Source organism: Phoenix dactylifera, chromosome 3 (assembly GCF_009389715.1).
Source record: "Phoenix dactylifera cultivar Barhee BC4 chromosome 3, palm_55x_up_171113_PBpolish2nd_filt_p, whole genome shotgun sequence".
NCBI lineage: Eukaryota > Viridiplantae > Streptophyta > Magnoliopsida > Arecales > Arecaceae > Phoenix > Phoenix dactylifera.
Window position 1 is genome coordinate 10,300,133 of NC_052394.1, and position 22,976 is coordinate 10,323,108.

Here is a 22,976-nt window from a genome sequence, read left to right on the forward strand (position 1 = left end):
TGTTAGGGGCAAAATGGGAATTTAATAATATTAAACAAAGGGTGAATAGTGTCTTGATGTGATTTAATTGGAGGGTTTGAGCTGGCTTTTGGAATGAAACCGAGAGAAAGAGGGAGGGGGTTCTCAGGCGTGAAACAGACGAAAGAAAGAAAGAAAAAGAGAAGAAGAAGAAGAAGAAAGAAGAAGAGGAAGGGGATTCAAGGAGGAAAGGGATCCCGGTTGCACTTCCAGCTGAAGGGAAAAACGTAGATCTCCTTCCCCTCTACGCAAGGACCTCGATTTCCAAAAAGAAAAAGGTAAATATCCATCCCTATCTAGTCTTTTGATGACATTAGGCTATACAAAGGGTGGATATAGTCTAGAGGGGTCGGATAAGGGTTGTAGAGGTGGTTAAAAGAAGAAGAATCGGATTTTGACAAATTTTTCCGGCACTACGGAAAAACTGTGTCGAAGTCCCAACTTCGGCAAATTATTTAGGGGGTCAAACGGCCTCCGATGATGATGCATGTTATCTCTTTGGAATCCTCTGTGAGTGTAGAATGTTAGGTAAAAATTTTATCAAATTTGGAGTCCTGAAAGTGGATCAAAACCGGGATGAAGTAACCCACTGTCAGTTCGGGTTACTGTTCATCCGGGTGGAAAATAGGGGATTTCATGCTATAATAGAGTATTAAGCCTAGATCAAGCTAAAAGGGACCTTGTACTCATGCAAAGGAGTCCCTAATACACATAAATGGTGAGTTAATTAATTAAAAAGGAAAAGAAGAAAGAAAAGAAAAGATTTAGGGAACAGGGGAGTTGAATCAATTAAAGTTTCCTATGTTATAATTGGCACGTAGATTATAGCCCTTGATACAAGACTAAATGTATTGTAAATGCATGTCACAGTTGGGCAAGAAGCTAGGGAACAAGAGGAAGAAGTTCTCCACTGCCTGCTGTAGATTTTTGGAGGCGTATCAGGGCTGTGCCAGATTGACAGGTGAGTGGGAGTCATGTACTTTGCACCATGAGCATCCTTAATTCATTTTCATGAATACCGCCAAGTGTGAATTGATTCCACTTGTGCATATTGATTGATATTGTAGTAGATTCCTCTATAATTTTGTTTCTCCATACTTGATTATCTTGTGCACGCATTTGAGGGAACATTGAGAGGAATTACGAGGGGTTGATGAGTAACCAAATTGATTCCGAATTGTGAAATAACTTCTTTTGTAAATTGATTTCATTTCCTCTATTTCAAAGACTTGTAGAGCCCTTCTCATGGTATATTGAGTTGCATTGTACTCCCGTGATTCCTCACTCCCAACCCTGATGTTAGTTTATGATTGGGTCATGATCGAGTGAGTGGTAATCTTGATTGTACTCCTTTTTAGTAGAGTATTGGGAGGGTGCATTATGGCATTTATGCATGGCTTGGCAGTATCTGCAGGACACCTATAGTCGATGGGGTTGAACATCGGCCTTTGTGCACATAGTAGCCTTCTGGGTGGGCGGAGCCCAGTCCCTTCCTAGGGGGGGACACGGCCCTAGGCGTAGGATCGGCCGGTCCTACGACTTATATTCTGCTTGCCGCCGGGCATAGTAAGACCCCGCGAGGTGCAGTATGGCTTTCCGCGGATGTAGAATTCCCGCGAGGTGCCGTTTAGTATGTAGATGTGAGATGGATTTCTGTCCTGGATACTGGCCGGCATTTATATGATCAGTGTGGTGTCTTATCCTGCATATGCATGTGACAGTAGGGAGTTGTTGCTGGTTCGCCTGGGGCGTAAAACCCACCTCCTGATAGCTGTCTAGCATTTATGTTATCGGTATGGTGTCTTATCCTGCATATGCATGTGACAGTAGGGAGTTGTTGCTGGTTCGCCTGGGGCGTAAAACCCACCTCCCGACAGCTGTCTAGCATTTATGTTATCGGTATGGTGTCTTATCCTGCATATGCATGTGACAGTAAGGAGTTGTTGCTGGTTCGCCTGGGGCGTAAAACCCACCTCCCGACAGCTGTCTAGTGATGATTTCAGCATATTGACACCTGATTTGTATGTTCCAGCATTATGATCTGTTGAGCATATTCATGAGTAGCATATATGTTTGCTTGATTATTCCATATATGCTTCAGATGAGTTGATATTGATTGTGGTAATATTGATGATTTATTCCATATTCTCTATGTTGAGTTCATGTTCATGTTGTTATTGATCTTGAGATTTCATCTCGAGCCATGATTATATTCTGTCTCATGTGCATAGTACTCTCTACTCCACTCACTGAGTATTTATATACTCACTCCCCAGTTTGGTGTTTTTGATTGCAGGGCAGGTATTGTATAGAGAAGAGCAGGATTAGTGGTTGCCTGCTAGCTGTGCCGCTCCATAGTATAGTATAGTATAATGTAAATAGAGGTTTATACCTTTTGGTGTATTATAAACCTTCTATTGTATATAGTGCATAGTTACAGTCATAGATCCTGTTGTGGATATGGGTTTGACCATGGATGGAATGGGAACCAGATTTTTATACAGATGAGTTATATGCCTGAGATAATGTATTGATATATATTGTCCAGGTTCATTATGTGACGGATTATGTGATTGCTGCTCTGACAGGTAGTGTGTTGTATGTATTGAGATAATCCTGACAGGTCACTATAGGAAAAGTGATCATTTTGTGCATGTATCATGCCAAATTTTTCAAGATCTATTGATGATTGATAGGTAGTAGGGTTCTACGCGGTGGCTGGTGGCCTTATGCCTACCCGCACCCTAGGACCGTCGCGGCGGCCCGCCGGGAACGGGGCGGGGGTCGTGACAAAGCTTGGTATCAGAGCAAAGGTTAAAAAGAGTCCTGTCAGAGCAATAGGATGAGTCAGGATTAAGTATAGGATTATACTATGGAGCATAGGATTTTTCTGTATGTTATTTTATGAGTCATTTACAACTCAGTAAAATATATCATGACTCAGTGTGTAACGACCATCCTCTCTTTTTGACTTTTTTAGAGAGATATAAAGAATACCTCTAAGGAGAGGACCTGCTCGTCCTGGAAGGAGGATGGAGCCAGATATAGCATTGGATGCGGGTTCTGCACATGTCGAGCCCCAAAGAGAAAAACCTCCTCCTGCTGATAGACGGAGGGTTGATGATCAAGGAGATGTAGGAAGTAGAGATGCATTGATGGAACAGTTACTGGCGGAGAATCAGGCTCTGAGGGAGCAGATTGCTCGGGGGAAATCTCCTGCCCCGTCAGTAGTATCCATCCCACCTCCTGTACCTGTGCCAAGAAGTTTGGCCAGGCGGGCTCTAGATGATGAGAGGATTACTCTACAGGAATTTCTGAGGCTCAGAACCCCGGAGTTTAAGGGGGAAGAAGGTGAAGATCCTCAGAGATTTCTGGAGGAGACTGAAAAGATGATACGGAGACTGCCCTGTTCTGATGCAAGAGCTATAGAACTTGTAGGGCTTATAATGAAGGAAGATGCTTGGGACTGGTACCAGAGACAAGTGGAGGACAAATTGTACAGTAGGAATCCTCCAACCTGGGAAGAGTTCAGGCAAGCAGTGATGGATGAGTTTTTGTCTCCGGTTGAGAGGCAGAATCGGGCTCTTCAGTTTGAGAGGCTGAAGCAGATGCCCGGAATGAGCGTATCTGAGTACGCTCGTGAGTTCACTAGATTGGGGAAGTATGCTCCTTACATCATCCCCACTAAATGAATGTTCAAGTCCGAAAGACACCTTTCATCGAAAGCTAAGTGTACTGAATGTTCTTTGAATTTTTCAAAATTTTTGACATTTTTAGAATTATCTCAAAAAAAAAATGAAATTTCAAAATGGTGGGGAATGTAAGAGGTTTTGAAATTTAAAACGATTGTGAAACCGTTCTACCCGTTTAAACTCATTTAAACCCATCGTGAATGCCATGTATACGTTGGGCTCAATGTTACTCGAGGTGGAAGAGAGAGGAGAGACCTCTCACCCTCATTTAATTCCTCAACTTCATATCTGTTAGAGGTTTTTCCTTCTTTGGTTTTTCTTTCCTTTCTTTTTCGATTTTTCTTTCATAGATATTTGCATCATTAACATAGTCAAGAGACATATCAGCCCACCCCTCTAACCAAGCAGTATTGTAGTATTATTTGTTCATCCTGTAAAGAAAGCGTTCTACGTTATAAGTAGTCTCAGGTCTCTCGCTGAAGCTTTGGCCCTAAGAAGTGTCCTCTGGCTGATAATACGGCAATGGAGAGCCCCAGTAGAATATATCAGCAACAAAATTTGACCTGCAAAATACTTCGTGCACCAGATTGGAAGCATCAACCAACTAATAAAAAATGTCTTCATATCATAATATGTCAAGAAGTTGATAATGCTCCATCTAGTAGGATCGGTCCAACCATCATACATCACCGTCAGTTCATATATGGACCACTTGCTTTTGTATGAGACAATCCACTTCTCTAGTTTCTCTTATTATTGTCAAGTAGCTCATTGTAGATATCCTTCGGTCCTGAAAGATTTACACCAGAATCGACTGCCTATATGAAGAAAATGACAGACTTATAGTATGTATTATTTACCACAATCACTCGAATGTGGTTGAATTAGAATTAGATCCAATAGCCCGCCACATGTCCTTCTTCTTATTCTTCTTTAGGATTATGTCGACTTTTTATTGCTTCAAATCCTTGCTGGGGAGTAACTTGCATGCCCCTAAATATGCTTCTGATTTTACTTTTTTTTAATTTTATTTTATTTTTTAAATCTAAAAACATCTTTTTAATTTTTAAAAATTATATATAATCTAAAAATTAATTTTTTTATGATTGTGTAGATCATCCTTAAATCTACAATATATCATAAAATAAAGCAAAATCAAAAATTTAGTATGATCTTTCTTATTTTATAAATTCCAAATTATTTTTTGGCATCCAAAAAAAAGAGAGTAAATAAGATAAGGGAGAGAAAACATACCTTAGTTAGGGTTGGATCCTTCTTCAATCATGCGAAATCAATGTGTTTTTCACTGTGAAAAAAAGGGGTTATTCGAATAGGTTGGGATGACCTGAGAAACTTCTCAGGCCTTCCCAACTTATATTCAAAGTAAAAGGAAGAGAGAGGGGAGGGCGCTGCTCAAAATTGGTTCAACTTGGTAGTTCCGGTGAGGGCCCTCCGTTGCTCAAGTTAGTGTGGAGCTTAGTTAGCCCAAAAAAGATTCCTTAGGTATTACCTGATGGGACTATTTATAGTTCCTGTAGAGGTGCCCAGATGGCGGAGGTATGGCCCGTTCTCATCATGAGAGGGGTGAAAGAGTAGATGCCCTATAAGCCAATCATTTGATGGGTTTCTCTTTGTAATCCTCCAAATTATGTACTTTGACACTCGATATATATCAATAAAGGCATTGTGTTTCATCACTTGCTGCTTATTTGTTTTATTATTGGATGATGAACCCCATAAATTAGGACATTGGTTTTAGGGTTATGATGAGATCATACCAGTGAGATCTAAAATTCTAAAATCCTAATTTAGAATATTTTCAGTCAAATTGGTATATTGAGTCGGAGATCAATATTACTGGAAAGACTGGCACATCTTATGTATGCTCGATGTAGAGGGTGATTGATCTCACAATCATTTGTGTGAGACACTAATACAAAGATGTGGGTGCTCATTAGAGGAATGAGTTTACTAAAATGACCAGCCATGAGAACATCTTATGGATTCTTACTTAATTGTCAAAAGATGGTTCTCATAGTGGGAGTTGTGCAAGTGATCCTTAGACCTGAGATCACCATGGTACCTTGTGCACTTGAACTTATATTTTGGTTTACCCTCATTCACGACATTGCATTGTGTACGGGGTATTCTGGATATGGTGGATTTTGTACGAAGGTTGTGAGTAGGTCAACAAGGAATCAATCACTTCTAGTAAGAGAAGGTAACATCCTACTTACTCTAATCTTATGATGATTCAAGAAGCCTTTGATCAAAGCAAAATGAAAATTAGAAAGAGTTTCTAATGTTTCATTGTTTGAATTATCATATAAAAGATTGAGAGAGACATGAATAAGTGATTGAGTTTGATATTGATCCATACTCATGCACTTATTAAGGATGTAGTATGACTGAGGGATTGAATTGCACGGTAACTTGCCACTGAAGGGTATGTTTGGATTTGTCCAATACATTCCTCATCTTTCGGATAGACATGATACGTTGCTATACGTCAATCTTGTCTTGTGGGTTGATCAGATCAAAGAGTTTGATTAGATTAAAGCATTAGAAAGGTTCTGATTGCTAAGTCAGGTTTAGCACTAAATTGAACCTAAATTGGATTAGAGGTATTCTAATCAGGTTAGGTCAACTTGCACCTGCACCTACTGCTGGCTAAGATAAGGAACCCAATGGGTCACACACAAGGGAATTGATCAAGGGTCTAATTGGATTAGATCATGTTTGCAAGATGAACATGCTAGCACGTGTTGCAAACTCTAGCTCCTGATCCAAATTAAATTCGAATCTGATTCTTAGATTAGGTTGATCTAATATGATTAGATCATGACCTAATATGGGTTAGCCAAGAGTTGGAACCCATTTGGCTTTAATTAGACATGATTTGATTAGGTTTAATGTTTTCTTTAAGTTGGTTAAACCCAATTGGATTGGGTTTGATAGGGCCTTCACTTCTCGACCATTGGATCGCTCCCTGGATGAAGGATCTGGTCCACTGGTTGGCGCCTTCATCTGGACCATTGGATGGCTTTCTGGATGAAGAATCTAGTCCACTGGTTGGCGCTTTATTCTGAACCACTGGATGGCTCTCTGGATGAAAGATCTGGACTGTTGCTCAGCGCCTGAATCTGGACCATTGGATGGCTCTCTAAATGAAAGATCTAGACCGTTGCTCAGCGCCTGAATCTGGACCATCGGTGATGGCATCTTGCTTCTGGACCATTGGATGGAACCCTGGATGATGATGCCTTGATTTGGACCATTAGATGGCGCCTAAATCTGAACCATTGGCTTTGGTTCACTGCATTTGGACCCTTGGATCATCAGAATTTAAGAGGGAGATGTAAGAAAGAAGTTGATACACCCTTCTCCTTAGCACCCCATCATGATGGGATGCCTCTCTTGGCACATGCCTTATCATGATGAGGTGTGTGGATGGGATGCATCCCTTTATGATGCATCCCTCCATCTCTTATAAATAAGGAGGCGCCCTGGGGTTCTAAAGATCATCCAAGAAAAAGCCTCTCCTTCTCTCTCCCTTATCCCTTCTTTCTTACAAGCCTCTCTCTTTTGTCCTAACCCAAGACAAGAGGGTCTTCTTTAGGACAAAAAGGCTAGTGAATGTTTTAGAGGTAGAAAGGAAGAAGAAAGTGAAGGAAAATCAGCCAATTAAATCCTTTGGAAGGATTGAACAACTAGAATCAAATTTTGGTGGAGCTAGAGTCTTGAACCCATTTCTGTGTGGATCAACATTGGAGGGTGAACATTTGGGCACCTTAGGACATCTTCAGACATATTGGATATAGCGTGATAGGTATTCTTCTATACCAAGATTATATTTTCTATATTATTTGGTTATATTATTAAGGTGATCTTAGCTTATTAGGGTTTCATATAATGGGTTTTATAAGAAAATTTTATAATCCCATATCTTCTGCTGCGCCCTAGGGCACTAGGAAACCTAACAAGGGGATGGCTTTATGCTAGATGGCACGTAGCTAGAGCTTGCTTCAGGCGCACGGTGCAGTCCGTTCTTGCGAGCAGTGAGGCATTGACAGTTGTAGCAGGATATGGCTAGAATAGCATGGCGTTGTCATTGACTGTCGTTGGCCAGCAAACGAAGCATAGTGCGAAAACGTTGTAATGTACGGCCATGTAGGCGAGTATGGGTGAGGCCGAGCTCGATGAGGGGTCGCGTCATGTATTCGACAAGATCGGCTTGGCGAGTGCTGAGGTCGACCTCGCTTTTTTGATTCTGAGGTTTGCTCGGTAAGGCACCCCAAGTTCAAGAGTCGGAACACGTTGTTAGATGAGGCACCCCGAACTTGGCCGGGGTGTATCGTCGACTATTAAGGGCGCTCCAAGCTTGGGTCAGGGCGCGTCGGTGAATATAAAAGGCCCGAGATCGGTCGGGGCGCGTCAGCAAATATAGGGGCGCCTCGAGCTCAGGTCGGGGTGTGTCGGTGAATAGTCCTGCGGTCGAAGGAGCTCTTTGGCTCACAATTGACTCAGCAGAGCATTTCGAGCTCGGGCTCGAGACGTCATTACAGGCGTTGGAAGAGGTTATGGCAGGTCGTAGTAGCGGAGAGATCCGACCGAGGTCAACTGAGCCTTTGGCGGAGTCTGAGATTGGGCTTTTTCTGAGCAGGATTGTGGTCCTACCTGGTCGGGATGGGATGATCCCTTGCCCTGAGCAGGACGATCCATTTTACCCCCCATCTACCTACTAGTTCGCAACCATGCATTGATCCCAAGTTTGCTATAATTATGGCAAGCAATTTGGATGCAAAGTTTGATTCTCCTGTCAAGAAGAAGAAGAATAAAGCCTCCGGTTCCAGCCTCAAAGTTGGACTAACACCATCTGAGATATCACCCTCTATTGATGGCTACTTAACTACAACCAAGGTCCAGGAAATGATTCAACAGGCAGTATCTAGTCATGGTAACACTGCTGCTACTGCCTCCGCCTTCCAACTACTTCAAGTAATTCATCTCAATATTGGCTTACTAACTATGGAGCATCCAATCAAATGCCCTTCTGTTCTAGTCTTTTTTATACTCTCAAGAATGCTCAACTCTCCCATATTCGCAATACTGATAGTTTCACTATATCCATTAGTCATATTGGTTGTCTCTAAGTTTTGTAAATCATTTATCAATTTCTGATATCCTTTTTGTACCAAAACATTCGATGAAGTGATATGTGAAATGGGCCTTGATCTTATTTCCTCATTGTCTGAATGTGTCAGATGGGATCAATCAACAGGAAAGCAAGATTGGGATAGTCCGTAAAGTCGGAAGACTATTTTTTTATGGATAAACAAAATGTTCCTAGTCAAATTATACTGCTCGGTTCAATTTTTAGATGTTCCCTTGTATGTTAGCTGTTGATTAGCCGAGCATCGATCATGCTCTTTCATTTAATAAAAGTGAACATGTTTCTATGTCTCTTTATGATTTGATACACTGATATTTGGAGACTTGCTTCTATTGCTTCTGTGAGGACTCGTGCGGGCGTGTGTTTAGTCCTACATCGGTTATTCGCTGGATAGATCTTGGATACTTATACAGGATCAAGGAACCCAAATAATATCTTCCGGCTAGCTATTTTGGGTGAGATCCTGAATTGTTACAAATGGTATCAGAGTGGACCCAGCCCATGACCTATGCGGACTAGGGGACACTGCAGCATGGATCCATTGGGGCTGACCACGGGCTGATCGTGGTGTTTGTGATTAGATTCGAATAGATTTGAACCCTTAGCCTGATGAGGACGTCAGAGCTTGAACGGGGGAAGTATGTGAGGATCCGTGCGGGCGTGTGTTTAGTCATACATCGGTTATTCGCTAGGTAGATCTTGGGTACTTATACAGGATTAAGGAACCCAAATAATATCTTCCGGCTAGCTATTTTGGGTGAGATCCTGAATTGTTACAGCTTCTATGGGAGAAGCTTCAAATATTATGTGTTATTCATAGATGACTATTCAAGATATACTTGGATCTACCTGCTTCATTCTCTGCCTGATATCTTGTAGGTTTATCTTCAATGCTCCACCATGGTCGCTACTCAATTTTCAAAGGCCATCAAACTATTTCTCTCTGATTCTTGTGGTGAATACTTACCTACCAAAGTCCTTCAAGAATCTACTTAACTCCCAAGGAACTTACTTTATCTCAAATATATTGTGTTGAGAACCACTAGAGAATGGTGTTTTTGAATAGAAATAGGGTCATATCATTCAAACTGCTCGCACTCTTCTACTCCCATCCTCCACACCTTGTGAATTTTAGGGGAAAGCAATTCACATGTTTGTATATTTAATTAATAGGACATCTTCTTCTGTCATTGCTAGAAAATATCCATATGAACACCTTTTTCAAATTTCCCAAATTTTTCTAAGCTTCCTGTTTTTGGCTCAATTTGTGCCATTCTTCTTCCAAAAAGAGTGAGATAAATTATCCGAAAAATCTGCTATTTGTGTCTTTTTAGATTATGACTCTTAACAAAAGACTGTAGATGCTATAATCCTGCCGCTTGGAAACTCCGTATCTGTCCCCATGTAATTTGGGAATTTATACTCTTTTTAATCTCTCGAAATCTTATCTCACATCCGGTCCTTCACCTACATCACTCCATTTTATGACCTTTTTGCTGAGGAAGCTCATTCTGTCATCTAATGATAGGGAATCATCAGAATCTATTATATATTGATGCTAATGTCTCCATGCTGAATAACTGAACTACTTGGACTCGATCCTAACACAACCTTAGAGAATGATCTATTACGACGTGAGCTTTGTTATCTACAATGAGAATGAGACTCACCCTAACACCTTCAAGATTCAATGCTTCTTTTCCACCGTCTTCACTTATCATGAGCCACAGTTTTATCACGAGGCAATTGGAAGCAGGCTATGTAGTAGCACTATTTGCTCTATGAAATACCAAAACCTAGGATCTTGTTAATTTGCCTCCTGGAAAATCAGTTTTGTTGTAAGCGGATACAAAATCAAGTATCGGTCAAATTGCTCTATTGAATGATACAAAGCTCATTTTGTTTTTAAGAATTTTCTCAAGAATATGGGATAGATTATGAAGAGACCATAGCCCTCGCAGCCTGTATAATTATTGTTCGAGCTCTTCTTGGAACAAATTCAATACAAAAGTATCATTTACTCTAGATAGATGTCAAAAGTGAATTTTTGAATGGTGAACGGTAAGATGAAGTCTACATAACTTCCACTAGTGGCTGGGCAAATCAAATTTGCTAGCTTCATCCTAGATGTATTGAAACAGGCACCTCCAGCATGGTTTGCAAAGTTTAGCAGTGTACCATGTCAAATTGGTCTTTATCAAATATTGCATGACTATGCTCTACTTTTTCGAAATATAGCTAAAGGGATGATTTTACTTTTACTATATATTGATGATATGATTGTTGATATTATGCATGCCACAAAATGCCACCTAAGCAAATGCTTCAAATGAAGGATATAGGTCCTCTAAAGTACTTTCTCAAAATTGATATTCAAAATACATTGCAATGATATTTTCTCTTCAAGTAAAATATGCCTTAGATATTATCAGTAGAGCTGGCCTGATTGATACCAAAGTTGTGGATACACTACATGAGCTTAACGTTAAATATCGATCCATTGATGGAATTTTCTTTTAAATCTCATATTATATTAACAACTCGTTGAGAGCCTTATCTATCTCATTGATACCAAACTTAATATGCATCATATTGTCCCTATTGTCAGTTCATGATAAATCTCCTCATCTGTCCATTTTGCCCTACTTTGGCTTTTGTGCTATATTAAGCGCATAATCTCACTTTTTTTTTCTTTTTTTTGATAAAAACGGTAATTCATATAGCTCTAAAGTGAGTACATCCTACCAAATCAGAAGAAAGTAAAGAGTACAATGAGGGCGGGAGCTCTACCATGGGCATCCACAAGAACTCCCCAGAATGCTTCGCAACATAGGAAGCGACCCAATCTGCAGTCCTGTTCGCCTCACGAAAAGCATGTACAACCTGGAACTCGCCTAGCTCCGCTACCAGTCCGTGTGTGTCACGAATAAGAGGGTGACCATCTCCGAACCTAACCGCACCCCATATCTACTTAATCACCATCGATGAGTCTCCCTCGATATACATAGTCTCTCACTTAATATCAGATATTTAAGTGTGGCAATTTATGTTCCAACCCATGGAACCCAATTCATAAATGGTAACTTACCCACTTTATTTAAATTTTGTTGAAATGATGAGTTCGGATTATAAAGGGTCTGCCCACCTGCACCAATTTAGATCTCATCTCTGTGGGCCCCATCGCACGCGCCACTCCGCGCCCTTCCCCCACGCGCCGGCATTTGTATCTCCCCGTCCCGCTCTTCCCGTTGTAAAGCTTCCGGAGAGCGGGAAAGCCTTCACGAACAGAGGATAGACGGAGGGAGCGAGCGTGCGATCTCTTCTCCTCTTTGCTCAGCTTCAGCGGTAAACCCCGGAGAGAAAGAGACCGTGAGTTCTTCTCCCACCGGTTCTGATCGTGTTGCTTCTCTTCTTGAATTACTTGATGCAAAGCAGTATGAGTTTGATTCATCTTTGTTTTCCAAGAACAAGAATTCGGATCGCTACTCCTTTTCTTTCGTACTCTTCTATAACTTCCAGCTCTTTAGTTTCCTAATTCTTGGTAGATTACCAAGATAAGGTGTTGTGGATTCTTGGATTCTTGTAGTTTATCTCTCCAAATCTCCCCTACTTTCAATCCATCAAGACGGGACATGAGTTTTTGCTTTTGTTGTTGTTGTTATTGTTGGGTGTTATTCGGTTTAATCTTTGCATGCGGTTTGAATCTTTTTATATCTTATCATCTGTTTCTTTCCTCTGTTTCTTGACCTTTCTTGATGTTATCATCGTTGGGGTAATCAGATGTCTACGGAGATTGTTGAGTTAGAACAAGGATTGGGTTTAGTGAACACAGGGACTGCCAAGGTGCTCGCCATTCTCGAGGGCGACCAATCCGTGTCGTTGAGTTCCGAGCAGTACATGAATCTCTTCACGTAATTATTCATTCCTCTCCGCCAGCTGCATTCGTTGTTTAGTTTGTTTTTGTCTTGGTATCTCGATGTGAAGGCTCGTTGCTGTTCTGATTTTTTTTTTTTTTTGGTAATTGTTATGTGATATTAAACTGTTTTCTTGAACAGGGTTGCCTTTAATATGTGTACTCAGAACGGACCGAACAATTATGCCGAAGAACTCTACAATAACTACAGGAGAGTTGTTGAAGAATATCTCATGGATAGGGTGAGAGAACCTGAATTCTTTCTGTTATTCAAATAATTTTCTCGCTGTTTTTGTAGCTGTCACCTTGGAGTGACAACGAGGGTAGTTCATATGATATTTTTACGTACCTTTTCTTTTGAGATGAGGATCTGTAAGGCGATGATAATTAGATATAATAAGCCAGAAAAGAAATTAAATTTTAGGAACTTATCTTTATGATTTTTTTTCTTTTTTTTTTTTGAGAGAAATCTCTATGATTAACCCTTTGGTTTGGTTTCAAAACAGTAATGCTCATCATCCTATTTCTGGTTTATTCTAAATCATAATTATCATTCTTTTCAATCGCCATAGGCGAAAGTAGAACTGTTTGTACGTAAATCCATCAGGAAATATTTGTTGAGTTTGGATCCTCTGCAGTGCATCGCGAGAAAGATCAAACGCACCATGTTTGACAGCCGTCTGTCTCCATGATGGAATGATATGGTGGCTATCGAGGGTTGTACATCCCTCTGTGGTGCAAAACATGCACAGCCGTCCGTCTGTCTCCTGAACCATTATTTGTTGTTTGCGGCTCAGGAATCACGAATAAAAGGAGGAAATAGAATTTTCATGCTCCGAGCCTAATGAAATGGTAGGATATGACTGAATGATTAGAAAATGGGGTTCCTCTTCTTCAGGTATAAATGGAAGAAGCTCATGCCAGGTCCAGATCATGCAAGATGGGGTCCCTTGACAGAAAATCTTTACATTGCACAGAGTCGCTTTGTAGATTTGACATGTCAAAAATGTATGGAACATTTTCGATTTGTTGGTTGCAAAATTTGCATTACATCATCATTATTACCAACTCTATTTTTTTCAAGGAAACATGGTTATCAACTCACTGATTTTTCAGTCATATAATTTATTCTTGGATGAACCATACTAGTGACAAAAGTAAAAAAAAATTGGTTGCTTAGTTTTTAGTTTAATTATCTGATCCCCCGAATATAGAATCCGAAGGATGTTAATTTGTTTTTGTAACAACTCAGGACCTCACCCAAAATGGCTAGCCGGAAGGTATTATTTGGGTTCCTTAATCCTGTATAAGTACCCAAGATCTACTCAGCGAATAACCGATGTGGGACTAAACACACGCCCGCACAGATCCTCACATACTCCCCCCGTTCAAGCCCTGACGTCCTCGTCAGGCTAAGGGTTCAAATCCATTCAAATCTAATCACAAATACCACGATCGGTCCGTGGTCAACCGCAATGGATCCGTGCTGCAGTGTCCCCTAGTCCACATAGGTTATGGGCCGGGTCCACTCTGGTATCATTTGTAACAACCCAGGACCTTACCCAAAATAGCTAGCCGGAAGTTATTATTTAGGTTCCTTGATCCTGTATAAGTACCCAAGATCTACCCAGCAAATAACCGATGTGGGACTAAACACACACTCGCACGGGTCCTCACATAAATGTCACGCCTCCGCCTCTGCGAGGCACGTGAGGCACCTAATGCCCACTGGGGGCCACATGAGAGGGGGAAACAATAGTCCCACATCGGAAAGACTCGTTCCAGAGCCTGGGCATATGAGGCGGGTGTCTCCTAATCCTGCAGACGTGTTTTGGGTGGAAAACAAAACCGGGGAGGGGTGAAGGACGCTTGCGTGAAGCCCCAGAACCGGACAATATCTGGCAGGGGAGCCCCGTGTTCCCCCCTCATGTGGCCCCCACATGGGCACTAGGTGCCTCACGTGCCTCGCAGAGGCGGGGGCGTGACATTTGGTATCAGAGCCGAGGACGGCTCTTGTCCGATGGTGGGAAGGGTGTGAGGCCCAATAGTCCCACATCGGAAAGACTCGTTCCAGAGCCTGGGCATATGAGGCGGGTGTCTCCTAATCCTGCAGACGCGTTTTGGGTGGAAAACAAAACCGGGGAGGGGTCAAGGACGCTTGCGTGAAGCCCCAGAACCGGACAATATCTGGCAGGGGAGCCCCGTGTTCCCCCTCATGTGGCCCCCAGTGGGCATTAGGTGCCTCATGTGCCTCGCAGAGGCGGAGGTGTGACATTTATGTGAGGATCTGTGCGGGCGTGTGTTTAGTCCCACATCAGTTATTCGCTGGGTAGATCTTGGGTACTTATACAGGATCAAGGAACCCAAATAATACCTTCCGACTAGCCATTTTGGGTGAGGTCCTGAGTTGTTACAAATGGTATCAGAGCGGACTCGGCCCATAACCTATGTGAACTAGGGGACACTGCAGCACGGATCCATTAAGGCTGACCACGAGCCAATCGTGGTGTTTGTGATTCGATTTGAATGGATTTGAACCCTAGCCTGACGAGGACGTCACGGCTTGAATGGGGGGAGACTGTGAGGACCCGTGCGGGCGTGTGTTTAGTCTCACATCGGTTATTCACTGAGTAGATCTTGGGTACTTATACAGGATCAAGGAACCTAAATAATACCTTCCGGCTAGCCATTTTGGGTGAGGTCTTGGGTTGTTATAGTTTTAGTTGACTTTTGCAGACATATATAGAGTGAAGTTGAAGAGAGAGAGAGAGAGTTTTAGTTGACTTTTGCAGACATATATAGAGTGAAGTTGAAGAGAGAGAGAGAGAGAGAGAGAGAGAGAGAGAGAGAGAGAGTAATTCATGTTGATAAAACTCAGCATTGGTGTCCTGGAGCAGTGGTTGTCGAAATTTTAGCTTTACTACATTATCCTTGCCTGTAATTCCTTGTTTGTTTCTATTGCTTTTTTGTTCACAAGCTTCTCCGAACCTATATGCTGGAACAGCAGCTGTAATTGTTGCTTCTGATTCTTTGATTATAATTACCTTCTTTTATTGTTGACGAAAAGCTGACTATCCCTACCTGAATCTTTTATTGAGGACATCATATGAGTTACTTCTGATGGAATGTTGGATATCATGCTTTTCTCTTGTGGATTGACAGTTCATAATTTTCTTTTATGGAACTGCTTCTTTTTGTTTCCAAATCATGATCTTTTGTGAAAACAGGTATTTCCGTCATTAAATGAGAAGCATGATGTGCATCTACTGAAAGAGCTTTCCGAAAGGTGGTCAAAACACCTTGTAATGCTCAGATGGCTGTCGCGCTTCTTCGGTTATCTTGACCGTTTCTTTGTCCCTCGAAAATATCTTCCTTCTTTGCAAGAGCTTGGTGTGACATGCTTCCGTGAATTGGTCAGTAGCAGTATTATCATTAATGCATACTTAGTGCCAATCACATTTTAAATTCAAACTTAATTCTGTCTAGTTTATTCTTCCAAATTGCTTAACGAATTATATCCAAACAATTTCAGGTATACTTTCAGATATGTGGTAGAGTCAAAGATCATATTCTCGAAGTGGTTTGTTTTTTGCTGACTAGATATAACTCATGAATCTGAATTTTTTCTACATATGCTAAGAAGAAATGCTTGTCAGATTTCTCAAGAGCGTGAAGGGGAGAAGGTTGATCGTGCTTTACTGAACAACATTATGCAAATTTTTGTAGCCATTGGGCATGGCCAGATGTTATTTTATGAGAATGATTTGGAGGCAGCAGTGCTTAATAGTACAGCTAATTACTATCGCAATATCGCCAGAAATCTTATTACAGAGCACAGTTTCCCAGAATATATGATAATGGTAATGTTTATGAAGTCTTTTAACCATTCGCAGTTGCAGTCAGATACTAGTATTAAGCATTAGATCGTATACTAGTAACAACTTGTAGAAGTGGCTATGTAATATTGGTGATAATAGGATCATTATTAAAGTAACTTGACTTGTCTTGATATCTTGCAGGCTGAGCAGTATTTGAAGCTAGAGCATGATAGGGCTTCTAGTTACTTGCATAAAGACACTAAACCAAAGCTGATGGAGGTATTTTGGGGTTCAATGAATGTATACTAGCAATATATATTACATACCAGTTTATTTCCCGTAAAATTTGTTATATGTATATTACTTGGTTTTTCTGATGGTAAGAGTAGTTTTACACAGAATGAGTGATGAAAATATTGAAGTTGTTGGTGTCTATCTCGTATTGTATAAGATACTATACCGATCTGGATGCTCTTTTTCTCTCATAGACTTAAGGTGGATTCAGTTTACTTAAAGGATGATTAGCTGTTAGAATATGAATAAATATGAAATCTAGCAAATAATAGAAGAAATTTTTGAAAGAAAATAAGATTCGGAATATAATTTTTCTGTCCTTTTTTAATCTAAACGCTGTTGAGAATAGTTGAACTTTCATAGCTAAATTAGTTGTGTTAAATAATTTTATCCAGTGGTGCCATGCAATCATGTCTCAGAATTTTCATACATATACCTGCATACGCATCAGTTGGGGTTACATGCATGCAAATGCCAAACCTATTTATCAATTCGTACTGAAGTTTGCAATTGTTGCACTTTGTTTCCTCATAAGGATGGATCTCAAAAACTTTACCTAGTTTTTATTTTCTTACATATGTTCAATTTTTTCAGATAGTACAAAAGGAGCTGCTGCTTTCACAAGAAAATGAACTACTTGAGAAGGAACACTCTGGACTGCATGTCTTGCTGCGAGATGGCAAGGTCTGCTTGCATCCAGATGTCATCTTCTACCTCCAAATCATGTTATATGTAAGATATTTCAGATTTGGTTTCAGATGAACGTCTGATGAATTTCCAATGCTGATATTCCTCAGGTTGAAGATCTTAAAAGGATGTATGAGCTCTTTCATTGCATTGATGGGGGTCTGGATCCAATTATATCAATGTTTAAGCAGGTCCTTCTCCTCCCCTACTTCCCCTCTCTCCCCACTCTTTGGAGGAGATTGTGGCTTGCATGGAACAATTTGTTGAATTGTATGGGGCCTGAAAATTTCGGGCTAAGCCTATTGTGGAGCTTCTTGGATTTTCAAAATTATGCTTCACAGATACACCCACTTTTATAGGGAAAACTTGGTCGTTGTTGTAAATAGCCATGAATATATCTTTTATCGTACTAGTTGATTTCAATTTTGCATTATTTTGTCTACACCTTATTATGATCGAGTTTCATGTGGTGCAGCATATTGTTTCTAAAGGGAAGTATTTAGTCCAACAATCTGAAGATGCTGCTCACAAGGTGCAACTTTTATTTCTTCTTTATGATTTTAGCTAAGAAGAACTGTTGGCCATCATTGACAAGTTTTTACTCCAACAAAGTTATTGATCTCATGATGATACAGCCTCCTTTTTTCAGATTGAGAATTTAGAAACTTTTGGTTGAATTCTGGGGCTTAGACTTTATTACAGTAACCGAAGATATATGCTCGGACCTTTAGCAAGCTGTGCGCCTTGCATTTTTGAGGATCAAGCAGAAAAATTTATTTTCTTTTGTTTTCTCAAACTAACAATTATATATATGGATCTGTTGTTCTATGTATTACGGTAATGTACATCACATTATATGTAACTGGATCTATTCTAAGAAAACTGATGTTTATGTAAGAATTGGAATTTTATAGCTTGTTTGACTAATTGTGGGTCTGGAAAGGGGCCTAAAGTTAACGCGGTAGTATAATTTCCAGGGTTCTATTTTCTGTTATTTTGCCGTTTTATCTTAATTTTAGGGGTTTTGAACTCTGTTTTAGGATAGCTTTATTTTAGGTTTTTAACTGCTTTTGTTTATTTTAGGATAGTACACTTAATTTAAACCAAGGATGAAGGTGCTGGCTCTGCCAAGCCCATGCCGGTCCTTGCAATGACGAGCCTGTGCCCATGCCTCGTCAAGTATATCGGGCTGACTAGTGACTAGCAGCATTGCTGATCCCAGTCAGCAAGACCTTGATTTAATTTCACATTTTTCACGCGAAGTTATAACTCTATTAAGGATTACTATTGTCACAACCCAGGATCTCATCCAAAAAATATCTTCCGGCTAGCCTTTTTGGGTGAGGTCCTAGATTGTGACAAATGGTATCAGAGCAGACCTGGCTCATAACCTATGTAGACTAGAAAACACTGCAGCACATATTTATTGGAGCTGACCATGAGCCGATCGTGGTACTTGTGATTAGATTTGAATGAATTTGAACTCTTAGCCTGATGAGAACGTCGGGGCTTAAACAGAAAGAGTATGTGAGGACCCGTGCGTGCGTGTGTTTAGTTCTACATCGGTTATTCGCTGAGTAGATCTTGGATACCTGTATAAGATAAAAAAATCTAAATAATACCTTCCGACTAGCTATTCTGGATAAGATCTTGGGATGTGATAATGGTATCAGAGTGGACCCGGCCCATAACTTATGTTGATTAGGGGACACTGCAGCACGGATCCATGGGAGCCAACCACGGGCCGATCGTGGTGCTTGTGATTAGATTTGAATTCTTAGCCTAACGAGGACATCAGAGCTTAAATCCACATCGATTATTTGCTGGGTAGATCTTGGGTATTTATACAGGATCAAAGAACTCAAATAATATATTCCGGCTAACTATTTTGGGTGAGGTCATGGGTTGTGATAACTATTGCCATGAACTGAATGGAGTCTTGGAAGCATTTAGATTACATAAATATATCGCTTATCAATAAATACTAGTTTTCATGTTTGGTTATGCTTGTTTCTGTTTTTTGATTTTCTCTTCTTCTTCCTGGTTAGAACTGTTGCTGAACATAATCTAATTTCCACAGGTGGATAACCTCGACTCAGCTGGTCAAAGGGTAACTACTTGCTGGAATTTTTCGTTCAATGAGTTAAATTTTGTACTGCAAAATAAATTCTGATCCTTAAATTGGTTTCTAGGTTTTCATGAAAAGGGTTATTGAACTTTATAATGAGCATCTAGGCTATATCACAACGTGTTTTAATGGAAACAATCAACTCTGCGAGGTCCGTCTCTTTACACATTTATTTTTGTTTTTTTTTCCTTTCCTTGGATGATGTAACTGTTTATTCCCTGTGGCTCGGATAACTTATATTACTTCTTGATCATTTAACAGGCACTTAGAGAACCAGTCGAAGTGTTCTGCAGCAAGATGATTGCTGGCGCATCTGTTGCTGAGTTGCTGGCTGTCCATGCTGATGATATTCTTAAAAAGGGTGGTGAGAGTGAAAAAATGAATGAGGAAGCTGTTGAAGAGGCACTTGATGAGGTTATTATTTTATTATTTGGATGACTGCATGAATTTATTACGTTGTAATTAATTCTAGTATTTGAAAAATCTGATCTGCAGATCGTGCAGCTTCTTGTTTGCATCCATGACAAAGATCTCTTTGCTGAATTTTATAGGTACCCTCATTTCCTGAGTCCTTACACCATGCTTAATTATGTATATTTTCTTCTCCTGTAACTAAGTAATAGCTGACTCTTAATTGTTATACATTTGTATGCATCATGTCCATTGTCCTCCAGCAAATTAGTATTGTCATTACCCTTTTTAACAGACTATGGACTAATAATATTGTTGCATTGGCATGATTGTAGAAAGAAACTTGCTCGCAGATTCTTTTGTGATAGGATCGCCAATCATGAACATGAAAATTATATCTTGTCAAAACTGAAGCACCAATTTGGTTGCAATTTCACTTCAAATATGGAGAGAATGGTGTGTCTTTTTATATAAATCACTTATTTGCTCTCTGTAAATGTGTCTTTCTGCTTTCAGGGCGTTTGGATTACTTGAAGCTTTTATTAATGGTTTGATATACTGCTGACAGATGACAGATATGACATTGGCAACGGAGAACCAAGTTGAATTTGCGAAGTATTTGCAGAGCAACCCTCAGGAAAATCTGTGCTTCGACTTGGTTGTCAATGTACTGGCAACTGGGCTTTGGCCAAATTATAAGACAATTGATCTGCACCTTCCTGAAGAAATGGTAAAAGAAATTATTATTTTTTCCCTTTTCCTATATATTTCTTGTAGCTTCTCAAAATATTTCCTGTGCTGGTATCCTTTTTTTTTTTTTTTGTGTTATTTTCCTTCACAGGCTAATGCTGTTGAGGTTTACAAGAGGTACTACTCTTCAAGAACTAGCCGTCGGAATCTTACTTGGATGTTTTCTCTGGGAACTTGTACCATGGTAGGCAGGTTTGACGCAAAACCAATGGATCTCATAGTCGCACCACATCAGGTAAATCTTTGTTTCAGTGTCTTTTAAGGCCTTGCATGATTTATAGGAAGCAGCTACTCAACCAGTTTTGCATCATTTTATCCAGGCAGTTCTCCTGATGCTCTTCAACACCTCAGAAAGATTATGTTACACGGAAATAACAGAACAACTGCAGTTGCCCGACGAGGATGTGGTTAGACTACTGCACTCTCTATCATGTGCCAAACACAAAATACTGCTCAAAGAACCAAACGATAGAAGCATCTCTAGAAATGACATCTTTGAGTTCAACTCCAGGTTCACCGACAGGATGAGGCGGATCAAGGTTTGAACTTCCCCTACACTTGTTTTTCTGCTCTTCTTTTAGCTCTTTTCTGCTATCTCATTTTCTCTGTTGCGTGCCGCTCTCCTTTGGTGAATGATGGTTGAACTTCCCCTCCTTTTTTGATGGAGAGGCAATCCGCCTGTTTATTAAAAACCGTTTATTAAGTTAGACAATACAGATAAGTGATTGCATCTCACTACTTATTCTTTATTATCTTATGGACTGCTAGTTTCTTTGACAACAGTAGTTGTCTTAAGCCAATTAAATTTCTAGTTCTTTTCTCTTCACTTCTATCTGCACAACCGATCGGTATCGGATGGTAATCGACAACGGCGACCAAGTTTCTAAGATATTTCATTTCTTATTATTTTTTGGAAAATAGATTCCTCTTCCTTCTGCTGATGAGAAGAAAAGGATACAAGAAGATGTCGTCAAAGACCGACGATTTGCTATTGATGCTGCACTTGTGAGAATCATGAAGAGTAGGAAGGTCATGGGTTACCAGCAGCTTTTGGGGGAGTGCTTACAGCAACTCAGTCACGCATTCAAGGTACTCAGCAGTTTTTTTATACACTCATTTTATCTCTTTCCATTTTTTTTTATTCTTCCCTGTTATTATTGTTTATTGTGAGGTTAAACTTGAGGGAAGATCTGGTTAGCTGCTGATCTAGAATGGCTCCATTTACAATGCTATTGATGCTGTTGCTTCAAACCTATTAATTATGGCTTCTTGTTTTTGACCCTGCAGCCGGATGTCAAGGTGGTTAAGAGACGGATTGAAGAACTGATCGGACGGGAGTACATGCAAAGGGACAAGGATGATGCAAATGTCTTTTATTATGTGGCTTAAGACGAGCAGAGAGGCTCAAGTTGGAGAGAACAGCGAAGTTGGAGCTTGTTGTTGGTCTTTCATATAAAGAGGACTCCATTCGAGAGAACTATATCTTCAGGGGCTGTTTCTTTTTTTCAGATTTTTGACATCTGAGGCACTACGTAGCTTTTTTGCATGGAGCAAGCAGCAGCAGCAGCTAAATTGTGCTGCCCATTTTCTTCTTCCCTTTTAATTTTTGGACTCCACTTTATAGGGTGGGGATTTGAAACTTAGAATTAGGAGTGAGTGGTGTACATTCAGAAGATTCTTTTAGCTTTTATATTACAAAGAAGATTATGTGGTATGCTTTGATGAACAATGGATTAGCCTTTTTATGACGCTGTGCAACCCCGCTTACGCACATGCTTATGAGGACGTGACATGGGTCGTGGCCCGGTTTTTAAATGGGCCTGACAATGTAAGCCCGGCCGGCAAGGCGAATATCTCTGCCCAGGCCTGTCCAAAATTCAAATACCTCTAAACATCGTATAACTTATTAAGTGGGAAAAAAAAACACAAAAAAAACAACCACCCTCCTCGACCTCCTCATGCTCGCTCTCTCTCTCTCTCTCTCTCTCTCTCTCTGTTTTTTCTTTTCTTTTCTTTTTTTCCTTTCTACTTTTCTGTTTCTTTGGTGGCTTTGAAGAGGGTGTCATCACTCACCTTTTTTTTATGATACTTG

The 22,976-nt window shown here is 40.3% G+C and overlaps 1 protein-coding gene across 1 annotated transcript; it reads left to right on the top strand.

Moving 5' to 3' along the window:
* Positions 1-8,492: 8,492 nt before the first annotated feature.
* LOC103723886 (cullin-1-like) lies at positions 8,493-22,273 on the top strand. Its single transcript, XM_039124023.1, has 20 exons — positions 8,493-8,708; positions 12,664-12,794; positions 12,939-13,038; positions 16,024-16,209; positions 16,329-16,376; positions 16,453-16,656; positions 16,816-16,893; positions 17,503-17,592; positions 17,706-17,786; positions 18,071-18,127; positions 19,676-19,705; positions 19,788-19,874; positions 19,985-20,137; positions 20,219-20,274; positions 20,470-20,590; positions 20,703-20,864; positions 20,976-21,119; positions 21,205-21,423; positions 21,806-21,973; positions 22,172-22,273. The coding sequence occupies exons 1-20, from the start codon at positions 8,493-8,495 to the stop codon at positions 22,271-22,273; spliced, it is 2,433 nt and encodes an 810-aa protein (XP_038979951.1).
* Positions 22,274-22,976: the final 703 nt, after the last annotated feature.

Bases quoted from the DNA above. Each gene is read 5' to 3' on its own strand.
- LOC103723886 (XM_039124023.1), top strand. From the start codon at position 8,493: ATGGCAAGCAATTTGGATGCAAAGTTTGATTCTCCTGTCAAGAAGAAG. The intron at 8,709-12,663 runs GTAATTCATCTC...TGGGGTAATCAG, and splicing joins CCGCCTTCCAACTACTTCAA to ATGTCTACGGAGATTGTTGA. The intron at 16,210-16,328 runs GTCAGTAGCAGT...AAACAATTTCAG, and splicing joins TGACATGCTTCCGTGAATTG to GTATACTTTCAGATATGTGG.